The 16248-nt window shown below is 38.1% G+C and overlaps 1 protein-coding gene across 1 annotated transcript; it reads left to right on the top strand.

Moving 5' to 3' along the window:
- Positions 1-7921: 7921 nt before the first annotated feature.
- LOC146904948 (uncharacterized) lies at positions 7922-9965 on the top strand. The gene is made up of 4 exons (XM_085728401.1): positions 7922-8343; positions 8555-9020; positions 9117-9233; positions 9387-9965. The coding sequence occupies exons 1-4, from the start codon at positions 7922-7924 to the stop codon at positions 9963-9965; spliced, it is 1584 nt and encodes a 527-aa protein (XP_085584527.1).
- Positions 9966-16248: the final 6283 nt, after the last annotated feature.

The following is a 16248-nucleotide window of genomic DNA, read 5'->3' as shown; positions in this document are numbered from 1 at the left end:
TATGTTTTGTTGTGAAAGGCATGGAAAGCGGCTTATTTTTATTGTAAATTATGACATAAATTTCTCTTGTTGTCTCTTCCCAATTGGTTGTTTCTTGTACATGAAAGTGATTTCTTGTGTTTCAAGTGTTCTTGCTATACCCACATCTTGTTTTATTGTGAAAATTCTCTATGAGAAAAGCACAAAGTTGCAGCCTTTGAGCAAGTGTGTGAGTAGGTACTTTAAGGAGCACGTTCTAACTTTAATGGTAAATTGAACCCTTAAAAGTCTTCAGAGTAAAAGTAGTATAAGGGAGTTTGGAACACGTTCTAAACTATCTTAAGGAGCACGTTCTAACTTTGATTATATAATTCCCATCTCTCTTATATGAAATGAAGAAAGGACTTTTCTTGGTTAGTTTAGTGTTAAGTTTAGAACCTGCTTTATCATAATATCTATCTTATACAGGAGCAAGAAAAGGGCTGGACTACACACACACACACTTGAAACTTGTTGTTGGGTTGAATAAGTTCACAAGGAATGCTTGAAGTTGTGATTAGTAAACACTTGAAATGAAGCCTTAGAAGAGACATAAGTTTTTAATTGTGTTGTCATATGTTAATCATGATTATGCTGCTAATGTTTATGCCTTTTGCTTGAGGACAAGCAAAGAGTCAAGTGTACATGGGGGAGTTTGATGAGTCACTAATTAGTGTTTTTAATATAATATTTGAGTCCATTTTATTTATATTTGAATCTGTTTTAATTCATTTTATTTCCTTTTTAAAAATATTTTACTTCAATTGCAAGTTATTTTATTTCAGGAACAAATATTCAAAAGATTTAGTCTTAGAGCAAAAGAAAGGAGAATTGGAGCTGATTCGTGCCAAAAATATGAAGATCTTATACAAAAATATCTTGTGCAAAGAAATTGAAGATCTTGTACCAGAATATTGCATAGGCGCCCCCTGCCCTTTTGCTGCTTTTGCTTCTTCGACAAGCTGCCTATTTTAGTATTTCTAACCTAGAGCCCATGGTTTCTTGTGCAACACTTTAGTGATTTAATTCTTGGGGCTCAAGTCAATGTTAGACTATAAATAGAGCAACCATCTAGTTTGTAAAACCATCTTTTGTTATTGGAAATAAGAAGTTACAATTGTTTCTTTTAATAAAAGTTCTTCTTTATTTTATTTTATGTTTTTCTTCTTCTTCTTCTCTTCAATGTCTACAATGAACATGAGTGAGTAGACTCTTCTTGTCTTGGGATTGTTGGATGAGTCTAATGACCTAATCCTATTCAAACCAAGCCTTGAACCCTAATTTTATGTAAATCTATTTTCTAATCTATTTTACCGTTCTTATAATTAATAAAAATATTAATCGATGGATCGAAAGATGAAGTTTTAATATTGGAACAAGTGAATTTAGTCAAGGATTGCGAAACATGAAAATGATCTAGCAAACCTCGAGATAATAAAGTTTCGAGCTTCAAGGATTTCAATAGCAATCAACCATGAAAATACGCGTGGTTGCTAGAGAAACACACTCACTGAGATCAAAAGGAGATGTTATAGGCTAAAGAGAAACTTGTCTTTAGAAAATAGGTCCAACATAAAGTTCTAGGTTTAGGGTTTGTTTGTGAAAGATTTGTCACCATGACGAGCCAATAATCCCAAGACACATTTTATTATTGTTATTTTCTTTCAATTAAAAATCAAAACTTCTCAACTCAAACTTTCTACTAACCAGTGTTGACAGTTAATTGAATTCGTAACTCCCTGTCGGAATGATATCTTTTAATACTACATCGGTAAATCGAGCACTTGCGGATTTACTACATCATCTACAATGAACATGTGTGAGTAGACTCTTCTTGTCTTGGGATTGTTGGATGAGTCTAATGATCTAATACCTATCAAACCAAGCCTCGAACCCTAATTCTAAGTAAACTATTTTCTAATCTATTTCACCGTTTTTATAATGAATTAACAAGTATCAAATCAATAAAACGAAAGTGGAGGGTTAATACTTGTTAATTCATGATCACAAATATCAAGTGAAGTATCAAAAGATGAAGTTTTAATATTGGAACAAGTGAAATTAGACAAGGATTGCGAAACATGAGAATAGTCTAGCAAACCTTGAGACAATAAAGTTTCGTGCTTCAAGGATTTCAATAGCAATCAACCATGAGAATAGGCGTGGTTGCTAGAGAAACACACTCACTGAAACCGAAAGAAGATGTGATAGGCTAAAGAGAAACTTGTCTTTAGAAAATAGATCCAACATAAAGTTCTAGGTTTAGGGTATGGTTTGTGAACGATTTTTCACCATGACGAACGAATAATCCCAAGACGCTTTTTATTATTATTTTCAAACCGTTAAAAATCCCAACTTTTCAACTGAAACTCTCTTCTAAAAGAAGTTAATTAATTTCATAACTCCCTGTCAGAACGATACTCTTTATTACTACTTCGGTAAACCATGCACTTGTGGATTTACCCCATCAGTGACCAATTTTCTTGCAGCTGAAGCATCCCTTCTGATCTTCTTTTCTTGAAGCTTTGTAACCACCGCCTCTGCTTAAGAACTTCTTGTTTTTCGTAGCCAAATACCTAAGTATATTGGAGTGCATAGCCATCTCTTCAACTTCTAGATCTTCTTCTGAACCTCCAGCTGGAGATTCTTCTCCAGCTGAACCTCAGTAGTCTCCACTTAGCAGGTAAGCTCCTTAGAATTTTCTTCACATGATCAGAAGTTACATAGCTGTTGAAGTCCAGAGACCAGATTCTAAAACCTTGAGTACATCGTCTCAATGTCTTCATCCTCTTTCATTCTGAACAGCTCATATTGCTGAACCAACATAGTAGTTTTAGCCTCTTTGACTTTCTTCTTACCTTCATAGTTTGAAAATAAAGAAACAAACATTGCTATTGCAGTAGATTTATCACTTATTTTCAAGTACTCTTTGTGAGTTAGAGCAGCAGCAAGAATACCTCTGATCTTGTGATGTTTCTTGTACATCTTCTTCTAAGGAGCAGTGTGTTTCTTCCTATCTACAACAACACCTTCTTCTTCTAACTCCAAATCTCCAACACCATCTTCAAGGGCATCCCAAAGTTTTTCATCTAAGCACATGATATGACAATACATCTTGGTTTTCCATCAAGAAAAAGTATCAGTATCTCCATTGAACATTGAAGGCTTGCTTGAACCAGATGACTTATCATTAATACCATAATCATATGATACAGCAGCACCAGAAACAGCATAACCACTTCCACCAGTTGACATATTTTTCTCAGATCTTTTCTGTCACACTGTTAAGTGATAAGACAATAGAACCAGAGCTCTGTTACCAACTGAAGGTGAGAAAAACACAAGAAGGGGGGTTGAATTCTGTTAGCTTTTTCTTCTTTTTAAACTAAGTCCATAGTCCAGAGTCTAATAGAGTTCAGAGTCTGGAACAATGTTCGGAGTCTAATGCAGCGGATAAAGTAAAGATAGATAGAGATAGAGATAGATAGATAGAGAGAGAGAGAGAGAGAGAGAGAGAGAGAGAGAGAGAGAGAGAGAGAGAGAAAGAGAGAGTAACACCCCGTTTTCCCAACATAAAAATTTCACATATAATTCAGAGTCATTAAACATAAACGGAATGCTACACTTCTTAAAAATCATAAATGGAATAAATAACAATTCATCCTTCATAAATTTGTCAACATAAATATTCAAAAACTTCGCAACGGATTTTATTTCAACAACATAATTAGTCTTGGCACGAAGGCCTCATCAAAACATCTCGTAATAATCCAAAAACTAAATCATAGTCATGTAAAATCATAAGCAGTACGTAAGGAATAGAAAATAGCCACAAAAGTTCCCATCTCGTTACGTATCAGAGCACATAAAGACACAGTGAGAGATAGCCACTCACGACAGCAATCAACAGCAACTTATTCTCGATCACCTGCAAGTTACTCATACGAAGAGCAACATTTCCAAGCAGAAGGGGTGAGATTCACAAACAATAATGTTAAGCATATAATTCAACAATTATATTTAACAACACAAACATCATCAACATATCATAACAATGGTCATGCAGCATCATTATCATCACAATAATCAACTTCATAATCAACATCAATATCAACTTCATAAATCAACTTAACAACTTGACTCGACAATGCAACTAACTCGACTATGCAACTCTATCATTTTACTCATGCATGTGGTACCAGTCTAGGGCATAAGCCCTCCTCGCTTTTTGAGCATAAATATACTCTTAGGGCATGAGCCCTCGTCGCTATTGAGCAAAAGCTCCTAGGGCATGAGCCCTCGTCTTTATTGAGCAAAAGCTCCTAGGGCATGAACCCTCGTCTTTAAATGAGTATGCATGGACTCAACATCTTACAACTTAGACAACATGAACGTCTTATATGACTCAAATAGTTTGGATCAACATCTCACATCTTAGACCGACACATGCAGCTTTAATCAATAGTAAACAGCAACATGGCAGCACATTAATAATTTCAAGATATAACAATATCAAAATGTAATCATCGTCTCAAAACATCACTTATAATTCACATAATGCATATATGATTATAAAAACATGATAAATTATACATAACATATTTCCATGTCAAACCAACAATACTAGAAAGAGATCCCAATTATCAACAACTTTCATGTTTATACCAAAGACCAATTTAAAACAGAGACGTGTGAAAAAGATGCAAAAACATGAAACAGAGAATGCTGTCACCGTACAATTTCGCTAAGACCTCCTCGGAGTATTTTCATCATAACTCAAAAACTATAAGTCATTTTCACGTCAAACAAAAGCCATTGGAAAGCTAACAAAATTATCTAAAACTTTCATGTTTACACCCAAGGCCAATTCTGTACCGATCAATACCAGTTTTCTTTTCAAATTCGAAAAAGTTGTGCAGAAAGTCCATAAAAATTCACTGTGACCTACGTGCAGTAATTTGACCATAACTCAAGTTCTATAAATCGTTTTGACGTCAGACCAACGACATTAGAAAACTATCATCCATACCTACAACTTTCGTGTTTACACCTAAGACCAATTCTGCACCGATCAATTCCAATTTCTATTTCAAAATTCGGGACAGAGATAAGAAAAAATCAGGAAAAACAACTTATATTATTCAAACTTCACATTCATTCAAAATCATCAAAATCAACAACAACAACTCAACATAATTCATACCCAATTCATAATATGGCATTAACAACAACAATAATCGACAACCACAAATCAACAACAACATAACATAAATCATCAATTATCACTCTTAACCCTAATTCTTCAATTCTCAAAAACTAAACCTACAACATGTTAAATGAAATTTCCAGAATCATAGACTCAATATTATTGAATGATAGTCCCACCATTATCTTAGATTGATTGATTACAAGGATTCTACAAACTTCTCTTCTCTAGTTCTTCTATTCTCTAGGTTTCTCCTCTTTCTCTAGGTTTCTCCACTTTCTCCCAAAAACAGTTTGCACGTAATCCTTATTTTCTAACTTTGACTCTCCTCTTTATATAAACCTTAAACTATTTATTTTCTTTTAATTCCAATTCTGCCCCAAAGCCTCATTATTCTAAATAATTATATTTCTCCCTTAAATATATTCTTCCACTAAATATATTTCTCCACTAAATAATAAAATAGGGGCTACTAATAAATATTAACACACAACAAAAATATCACTTATCAAATATATTAATTAATTTATAAAAGAAAAGACTCTAAACTCAAACAAATAAATAAGTAATAAAAATAGGGCTTTATAGAGAGAGAGAGAGAGAGAGAGAGAGAGAGAGAGAGAGAGAGAGAGAGAGAGAGAGAGAGAGAGAGAGAGAAGAGAAGAGAAAGACGCAAAGCAATTATACTGGTTCCTTCCACAATCCAGAAGTAATCCAGTCCCCCTTGCACTTGAAAGGAGATTTCACTATAATCCAAATCTGATTACAAATGCTCAAGCACATAAGCAAGAGACTTCAAATACTCAAGCACACAAGCAAGAGATTTCCTATGCTCAAGCACTAAAGCAAGAGACTTTTAAACAAACAAATTACAAAGAAATATGTTTGAGTTTGAACACTTGATATACAATCAGTGGTGTTCACAATACAAATCAAATCAGACTCTTAAGACTAAAGAATTTCTAAGATATGAATGTTGTTAAGAAATACTAAGTGTTTGATGGACACCAATTTCAGCAGAGTTTTGGCATAGTTTAAATGTTGTAGAGTCTCTCATAATCTTCAAGTCTTCACTCCTTTATATATAGGTGTGAAAGAGACGTTGAGAATTGCCAGCACATCAAAAGTGTCGTTGTAGAAGCTTGATCAATCACCAATGGTCTATTGCTTGATTTGGTTAATCTCATAGGAGGGAATAATTTGAAATCCATTCCTTGTATAGAGAATTAACCAACAGAGACACATACGTAGCAGTACTAGGCACAGACAATAGTGGAGTAGTGGAGTAGTGGTTGTACAATTGTACTATTGTCATTTCTCTGAGCTTCTTCAGTGGATAAGCATCCAATGCCTTCTAATTCCTCTGAAATAATTGTTGCTTTAGGCTTCCATTCCTTTTGCAAGCTTGTGTCTTCAAATAATAAATATAACTAACTCCAGGTTCTTCACTTCAGACTCTGACGAACTTCAGACTCTGGCAGCCAGCTTCTGATGGTTTTCAGACTCTGATTTTCTTCAGATTCAGACTTGCAACAAAGCTTCTCTTGTAAATTCCATTGCTCTCTTGTAAATACCATATCCAATTAAACTTTTAATACTTTGTTATCATCAAAACTTAAGGTGGCAATGTTAAACACATTTTATTCCAACAGAGTTGACATAGTTTTTTGTGACATTGATGATATTAGTATATTTTAGATGAGAGAGAATGATAGATGGATGATTAAAATAAATTATTTAGATAGATGAGAGAGAATGATTAATTTGGAGAGAGATAAGAACAATATCACTAATGTCACCCAAATGCAATCTGTTTGTTTTAGTTCTTTTTAAGATCAGGACTGGGCTGCTAGGGTTTTGCTCAAAACTTCCGGCCAAGGATTTCCGGCAGCGGTACAGACCTCTAAAATTCATTGAATTCTCTTTCTTTTGAGAACGCGCAGCCGTGATGATGCCTTAGGATGTTGCAAAGGTTGGTTCACATGTTTCCCTTTAATAGAGATATCATTGAGTCCCCATCTGTATCATTTCCATCTTGTTCTTGCTGGAATTCCCATCTGTTGTTGGTTCACGTACTGGAATTGTTCTGCTGTCAATCATTTTATGTTTCTTGAAATCGCTTGCTGGCAGTGGCGGAGCTAGAAAAAAAAGCTAGGGTGGGCCATTAAAATTAACCGTTGAAAAATTGTTTAAAGCCTCGCAAAATAGACCTATAATTGAATTATTTAAATTTTTCGGGTGGGCCACTACATCACTTTGAGGGAATTTGGATCAACCGAAACCTAAAACCGACATAAAATTGTATAAAAGCTCGCAAAATAGACCTATAATTGAATTATTTAAATTTTTCGGGTGGGCCACTACATCACTTTGCGGGAATTTGGATCAACCGAAACCTAAAACCAACACAAAATTGAATAAAATCTCGCAAAATAGACCTATAATCGTTGATTTTTTAATTTTTGGGGGTGGGCCGTGGTCCACCTCAGCCCATGAAGGGCTCCACCACTGCTTGCTGGAATTGTTCCCATCTGTTCTCATTTATTGCTCGGACTGTGTTGCCCTTCGTTAGTTTTTGGAACTTGATTTTTCCAATCGTGGTCGCGCAACCGCGCTAATGTACTCGTGCATTACAAAGGTTGATTCACGCGTGCTTCAATATTAAAATCGTTCTGGTAAACTGTTAACGGACAACAGATGGCATACACATGCCAATGGCCATGTGTGTCTGATTCTGCACTATCACGTTCTGCCATGGTGCAATCTGCAGCACCAGTGCTTACTACCTCAGGAACCCCTATCTCATTTGCAGCAGCTCTCACGGGTGCTTCAGCTGTTGTTGACAGACCTTACCCCTCCCCGTGCATTAAAGGCGATACTTTGAGCATAAAGATATGTCAGGAGGAGTACAGTAAGGGAGTTGAAGATTGCAAGCATGAGTTAAGGGCTCGTCTGATCCTTAACAAGGGAGATAAACCGTACTCGGCACGTGATCTAAGCTCTAAAATTGCCAAATTATGGAAGACAACGGTTGGTTGGAAAATGGTTCCTCTTGGTAAGGGGTATTACGATTTTCTCTTTGAATTGGCGGATGATTTAGGAAAATGTGGGCACAGTAGGTACGGTTAATCTCAAGCCGGGTCTGCTACGGTTCTCAAAGTGGACAAAAGATTTCAAGTATCAGACGCAAAAGCAGACACATGTGACAATTTGGATACGCTTGATAGAGTTACCACAAGAGTATTAGAGGGAGAGAACGTTGAAAGAAATTGCAAGTGCGGTTGGGACTCCAATTGATATAGATGGACCAACTAGAAACCTTACTTTCAGACATTATGCTAGAATTCTTGTCGACATTGACCTCTCAAAGCGAATCTATGAAGAAATCCTTGTCGAGAGAGAGGGTTTCGCCTTCAAGGTGGAGGTGCAATATGAGAGGCTTCCATTATTTTGTCAACACTGTTATTCTATTGGACACAGTGTCTCATCATGTCTTTGGTTACATTCGCAACCGCCAAAGGACAAGAATGATCGTGGGAAACAGATTGTGGTTGACAAGGCTGCCCCTAAACCTCCTCCTCGACAAAGGAAAAGTAGTAATGATGTGGGTGCTTCAACATCGGCCAATGGTACTAATGGGAATTGGGTTCCTATTCCGGTTGTGTCGACTGTTACTACCACTCAGAGAGTACTGGCTTCTACTACATCTACACCTACTTCATTGGTCTCAATGCCACTGGCTTCACCGGCTTCACTTCCTACTCCTTCTTTGATTATCACTTCACAGTTGGAGCCGGTTGTTTCATCTATTGTGGCTACTTCTCAATTTGATAGAACTAATAACTTCAGAATTCCTTAACACAATGTGTTTGATTTGATTACTCCTGTTGAGCTGCCTCGCAATATTCCAGTGCTTGAGCTTGTTTCCCATGATGCGCACGTTGACGTGCAACTCGTAGAAGTGGCAAAGTTGACTCAGAAACCGAGGGAGGTGTTGGAGAACCCCTTGGTAATTGCGGATACATAGTCTCTTCTGGAGAGTGTGGAACACAATCATATGAGTCCGCGGGAGCTGGGGAAGAGTCCCGCAGAGTCTAATGTGTGTGGTACACACTCATCCCCTCTTGGGTGTGAGGACGTATGACCTAACGGGGTGGAACAGACAACTCAGACGTCGTTGGTGACCCCAGCGGCTGACGAGGTATCTGAACCACTTCAGGATGGTGTGGAACAAGATCATGTGAGCCCATGGGGGCTGGAGGAGAGTCCCAAGAGTGCTCGTGAGATTGTTCCAAGGCCATCCACTATTGAGCATGATGACATGCATGAGATGTTGGATAATTTGCCAGAGCGTCAAGACGGTCCTATCTTGGATCATCCAATAGGTTCTGATGGGTCTGTTCAGGATTTTGTGGATATTTCTGTTGGTTCACAAGCATTGAAAACAGTTCTGATTACCGAAGATGCTAGTGTCATTGATGGCGGTATGCCAATGGCTACGGATCAGAATGATATTGTTCCTCAGAGGCAAGAGGTACATCCTAGCAAAAATATCCAACTTGGTTTAGAATTGTGGGAGAGAGTCCGTGAGTATGATGCAAGGTCGGCTGCTGAAGCCTCTGCGGGTTTCATGCCTATCCTTACTAGAAATCAGAAGCAAAAACTAAAGGTGCAACATGTGTTAGCAGCGCAGCCTCCCAAATCCCGTGCACGGGGTGACTCTCATCCGTCTGCTCAATGAATATTCTTTATTGGAATATCAGAGGTATAGGTAATTTTGAGACTTGCACTTCTTTGAAATTTTTTTATTTGACTCACAAACCTATGCTTATTCTTATTGCGGAGCCAAAGATTGATTTTGTAAATATTCCTGCTTGGTATTGGCCGACAATTGGTGTTACTAAATATTGCATTAATAATAGAGTTTCTCCTTTGCCTAATCTATGGGCTCTTTGGGGGAATGACGCCAGTGCTAGCTACTCTTTTGGTTCAAAAAAAAAATCTATGGGCTCTTTGGGGGAATGATGTCAGTGCTACTGTAATTTTTGTGTCTGATCAATGTTTAGCTTTGGAAATCTCTTGTTATCAGTCCACTGTTTACATAGCCGCAGTTTATGCTAGCACTTACTACATTCGTCGACGACAACTTTGGGCTAAACTTACTAATATTCAAGGTTGTTTTCAAGGGTCGTGGCTATTTCTTGGTGACTTTAATGCTGTCTTGGGCGCTCATGAGAATAGGGGCAGCCGGCCTCCTCCATCTTTGTCGTGTGAGGATTTCTTGCATTGGACTAATTCGAATATTTTGAATCACTTGCCAACTTTGGGATCATTTTTTACTTGGACAAATGGCAGATTTGGTAATCAAAATGTCGCTCTTCGTCTTGATAGGGCAGTTTGCAACGAAGATTGGATTAATTTTTGGCGAAGTATTTCATGTTCAGCCTTGGTGCGACATCAATCTGATCATAATCCTCTATTGGTTTCGGTTGTTTTCTCCTCGGTGAAGCATGCTACTCCTTTCAAATTTTTTAAGGTTTGGTCTTCACATAGTGGCTGTCATGACTTGGTTTTGGATAGCTGGAATCAAGGTGTTCGAGGCCAAGGTATGCTTCGGTTTCAAGCTAAATTACGCAACTTAAAAAATGCCTTTAAGCTTTGGAACAGAACGGTGTTTGGGGATGTTGACAGACAAGTAAAACTTGTTATGGATGAAGTTAACAGAATTCAGCAGTTAATTGACTCAGATGGTTTTTCTGATCAGCTGTACATGCAAGACCTTGAGGCCCAACTTATGTTAACAAAAGTTTTGAACTTTAAGGAAGAATTATGGAGAGAAAAAGCTAGAGATCAGCGCTTTGTCAGTGGAGACCGCAACACGACATATTTTCACAGGATTTCTAAAATTCGGGCTGCAACAAAATCTATCTCTTTTTTGCAGGATGGTGATAATATTATTACTGATCCCACGGCTATAGAAATGCATATTTTATCTTATTTTCAGGCTATATTCAGCATGGAAAACAATTGTGCACAAAATGCTTTGGTTGATGATACAATTCCTTCTCTTCTGACTGATGCCGACAACCAAATGCTACTGTGTTTTCCTTCGAGTATAGATATCAAAGATGCGGTGTTTGCCCTCAATGGTGATTCAGTCCCGGGTCCGGATGGGTTTGGTGGACATTTTTATCAAACTTTTTGGGACATTATTGGTTCCGATGTGGTAAATTTTGTTCAAAAATTCTTTCATGGTGGAGTGCCGCCACAAAATATTAATTCAAATATGATTGTGTTAATTCCGAAGGTCCCAGGTGCCAGTTCTATGGGAGATTACCGCCCTATTACGCTTGTGAATTTTCACTTCAAAATTATTACAAAGATAGTGGCGGATAGACTTGCTCGTATTACCACTCATATTATTTCTGTGGAGCAAAGGGGTTTTGTCAGAGATCGCAATAAATTTGATTGTGTTATTCTTGCCTCTGAAGCGATTAACTCTCTCGGCAAATCTCAGTATGGTGGGAACATTGCTCTTAAGGTTGACATATCCAAGGCATTTGATACTTTGCATTGGAATTTTTTGATGATGGTCCTAAGCAATTTCGGTTTCTCCACAGTCTTCATCAATTGGATTCTGACTATTCTTAATTCAGCTCGTTTGTCTATTTTGGTTAATGGAAAGGCGGTTGGATTTTTCTCTTGCGCTCGCGGAGTTAGACAAGGAGATCCTCTCTCTCCTTTATTATTTTGTTTGGCTGAAGAGGTTCTTTGTAGAGCTATTTCCAAGTCTGTTGCCTCATTCCCATGTCTTATTGTCGGGGTACTGCTTTTCCAACTCATGTGTTGTACGCGGATGATATAATGATATTTTGTACAGGTTTGAAAAGCAACATCCGGGAGCTTCTTAGTATTTTCAACAATTACTCTGCGGTCTCCGGTCAGATTGTAAACAAAACAAAAAGTCGTTTCTTCACAGGTTCAATGTCTGTGTCCCGGACAAATATGATTGCAAATATGTTGGGGTTCAGTGTTGGATCAGTTCCATTCATGTATCTTGGATGTCCTATTTTTCAAGGGAAGCCAAAGGTAACGCATTTCAGAATGATTACAGACAAGATTCGTAATAAACTAGCAACGTGGAAGGGTTCTATTCTTTCAATAATGGGTCGGGTGCAGCTGGTGAAATCTATAATTCATGGGATGCTTGTCTACTCATTTCATATTTATCTTTGGCCTAGACGGCTGCTGAAGTTACTGGACTCATGGCTGACAAATTTTATATGGAGCGGTGATGTTCAAACTAGGAAGGTTTGCACGGTTTCTTGGAAGGTAATGTGTCGCACTTGGTCTGAAGGGGGGCTGGATTTAAAACATACTCGTTTGATAAATGATGCTTTAATTATGAAGTTTGCTTGGAATTTAATGGCAAATGAGTCGCAATGGGCATCTCTTTTCAAGAAGCGATATTTCAAGAATGGTAAACTGATCACTCATTATTTCAAATCTTCTGTCTGGTCGGGTATCAAAGATAAGATTGGCACGGTAATGGAGAACTCTTTGTGGATTGTAGGAAATGGTGAGAAAATTAATTTTTGGACGGATAATTGGCTTGGGGAAACTTTGGTGGATTTACTTCAATTAGACTCCGAATTTCATGCTCATCTTCAAGGAAAAGTTTCTGAAGTTATCGTTAATGGTGGCTGGCTGTTGCCTTCGGCCTTAAGGGACTTTGGAGACATCCAAAGCCGCTTGAACTCATTACATCTTCCTACAGGACATCTACCTGATGTGTTGGTGTGGGCACACGCTTCAGATGGTTTTCTGACGTCGAAGATGGCTTTATCTTTTCTGCATCCTACGTCCACGTTGCTGCCATGGGCAGAGCACATATGGTGCCCAGCTGTACCTCCTTCTCATTCTTTTATTTTTTGGAGGTTACATAATGGTAAGATGCCCACAGATGAGAATCTTCGTGCCCAAGGCTGCATTGTTGTGTCGATTTTCACTTTGTGTTTGTCTGCGGATGAATCGTTGGATCATCTTTTTCTTCGGTGTCCGTTTGCATTGAATCTTTTTAACTGGACAAGTGGTAAATTACATTGTTTTATTGACTGCACTTCAGTAGACACTCTTCTTTCTAGTAGGCCGGTCAGGTGCTCTTCAAAGGTATCCGACATTTTTTTTGGCGGCAATATTACACACGCTTCATACTATTTGGTGGGCTAGGAATTCCATACGGTTCACAACTGTTATTCCAACTTTGCATTCAACCAAAGTTCGTATTCACTCTAATATTGCAATGTCCGGGAATCTTTCGACAGGTAAGTGTTTGCAATCTGACTTCTCTTTCCTTGACTCTTTTGCGGTTTCTCCTCATTGTCGTAGAGTCAAAGAAATTATTATGGTTTTGTGGAAGACACCGACACCTCCGTGGTTGAAGGTAAATATATATGGTTCAGCGATAGGTTTGTAATATCCCGCTCGTCAGCTAATGGAAATTTTATCTGTTAAATGTATAAGAGGACTAAGGTTCATGGAAAGCGAGTATGATGAAAATGTTAAGTACGACGGAAGATAATATTATGTAATATCAGTCAAGCAAGGATTTATGTATTAGTGTCAGGCTAAATGCGACCGAGACAACGGACATTTAAGTAATTTTGCACAAGGGAGTATATAAATATGTTTGGGCACCAAATACTCATTTTCCCATTTCATTTCTCTCTCTAGGTTTTGAGGAAATATTTCTCTCCCCCTTCTCTCTAGACTTGCGCCCTTCCTCTCTCTTTAAAGGCATCCAAACTTCCTCCAAAACATGATCAAGCATGGATTAAGGTAGCTTATCAAGCAAGAAACAAGTGGAGGAAGAGATTAAAGCATGGTTTGGTGGAAAGAGTTAAAGATCAAGAATGAAGAGGAAGCTAGGGTTTGATGCTTGATGCTTGAGAAGTTGCAAGAAACATGTTTAGGTGAGTTCCTAGATAGTTTCTCCTACCTGTGGGTTGTGCAATTCTTGTGAGAAAACATGATTTGTATTAGTATGTAAGTTAGGGTTTTAGTACCCCTTTTGCCATTAGTCATTGAAATTATGTTGTTTGTTGTTATGTATTTGTGTTAAGCTGTTTTCTATGTATTCTAAGTGGTTTATGTGCATTGGAAACTTAATTATGAGGTTTAGAGGTCAAAATTACGAATTCTGCAGGTCTGGTACTGAAGAACCTCGCTTAAGCGAGATGAATCTCGCTCAAGCGAGATCAAGGCAGAACCAAATTAAAATCTCGCTCAAGCGAGAAATCTCGCTTGGAATCTCGCTCAAGCATGATGAATCTCGCTCAATCGAGATTTCACAACACAACACTTTTTACAACAAAATGCATGAAATGCAGTGGTTTCGACCAAGCTTTTCCCTGCAGTCTCTTATGACTTTAAACACCCCTCAAAGTCAAGTTATCATTGCACATTTCACCTAAGGATATTGGTAAAGAAATGCATTAACAACATCATGAATTTCAATGATGAATAGCACATGAGATGTTATGATAGGCTATGCAATACATCCGGTTAGTGATGTATTAAGAGGGGGAATGGAACTAGAGCCTCGACATAGTTGTCGAGAATTAGAATGATGATCATGAATATTTATGTATGTTAAGATGATAAGAATATGAATTCCTATGAAAGTAAGACGCGAAGTATATTCTCTTCGCACATGACTAAGAATGATATAGTAAGCATGTTAAGTCGTAGATTGATTAACTAATCTCTCCACTATGTTTAAGAATATACAAGTATGAAATTTACCGCTAATCGGATTGATCAAGGTTCCGAGGTAAACATGTAAGCATGAATAGGTTTAACCTTCATGATTAGCAAGACCAAGACTTAAATAACGTAGGTGTCATGTCTCTTGCTATCCACGCCAGGGGGATACAAGGGGTTCTCATGATGAGAATGGTTCAAGCCGTAAGGGACCCGCATGTCACTGAGTAATCAAGATGTAGGTGTTCATGTCTCTTGTTATCCACGTCAGGGGGATACGAGAGGTTCTCGACCCAAGGGGAACGATTCAAGCCGTAAGGGACCCGTACGACACCGAGGGAGTCTGATGTACCCTTGCTAGGTTTCATCGGTCATGTATGGGATTGTTCTTGGGGTTACTCCACCCGGGGCTCTCCGTAAAATGAATCAAGAAAATGAATGTTTGTTCAACGCTAACATAATGAATGAACTTATGTACGACCATGTATGTGTTATGTTTATGCAAGTATGATTTCATGTAAGATTAAGTTAAGAGCAAGAGCATGAGATGCTATAAGACAAGTGCAAGTTATGTATAGAACAAGTAAAGAATGTTATGCCGATGACGATCTTAGGTTTTCCCTAATCGTCCAGTTTAGAATTGCGTCATGATTATGCTATGCTTAGGCCTCGATACGTGGTACGTATTGTTGGCAATGCGGTTTTAGTTTCCCCTTAACCGCCATGACATGTATAGGATGTGAAGCCTATAACAAGTTGAGATGAGACTATGACGGCCCTAGCATGCACGACCGTCTAGTATGCAAGTCCCCACACACGTATAATCAACCGTCAGGTTGTATTGTAGACACGAGGTGATCGTAGGTTTCCCCTTGAGGTTGCCTATAGCCTAGGATTTAGGGGAACTCACTGAGACATTATGTCTCATCCCAATCCTTATTTGTTTCAGATAAACAGGTTGTATGGCAAGCTAGTAGCCGAATGGATGTTACGACAAGTGATCGTTCGTACCCGCAGCAAGATGTTAAGGATATTCGAGGATGTAATTATTAGACTTTAGAAAAGATGAGTAGTATTATCATTGTACGAACGCATGATGTTGTATATAATATTCATTCGAAGTTTTTATGTTGTAAATTTTTAATGTATCCAGTACTAAACTAACGCACATGCTAGACTTTCTAGATACGTCTAGTATGGGTGTTACAGGTGGGTATGCCGCTTGCGGGGGGCTGTTCCGTGATAATTTAGGCACTTTCTTA

Source organism: Medicago sativa, chromosome 7 (genome assembly GCF_051527215.1).
Source record: "Medicago sativa cultivar Bolivia chromosome 7, Bolivia_mono, whole genome shotgun sequence".
In the NCBI taxonomy this organism is placed as follows: Eukaryota; Viridiplantae; Streptophyta; class Magnoliopsida; order Fabales; family Fabaceae; genus Medicago; species Medicago sativa.
Note: the sequence above shows the minus strand (reverse complement) of the source record. Positions and strands in the feature narration are given on the sequence as shown.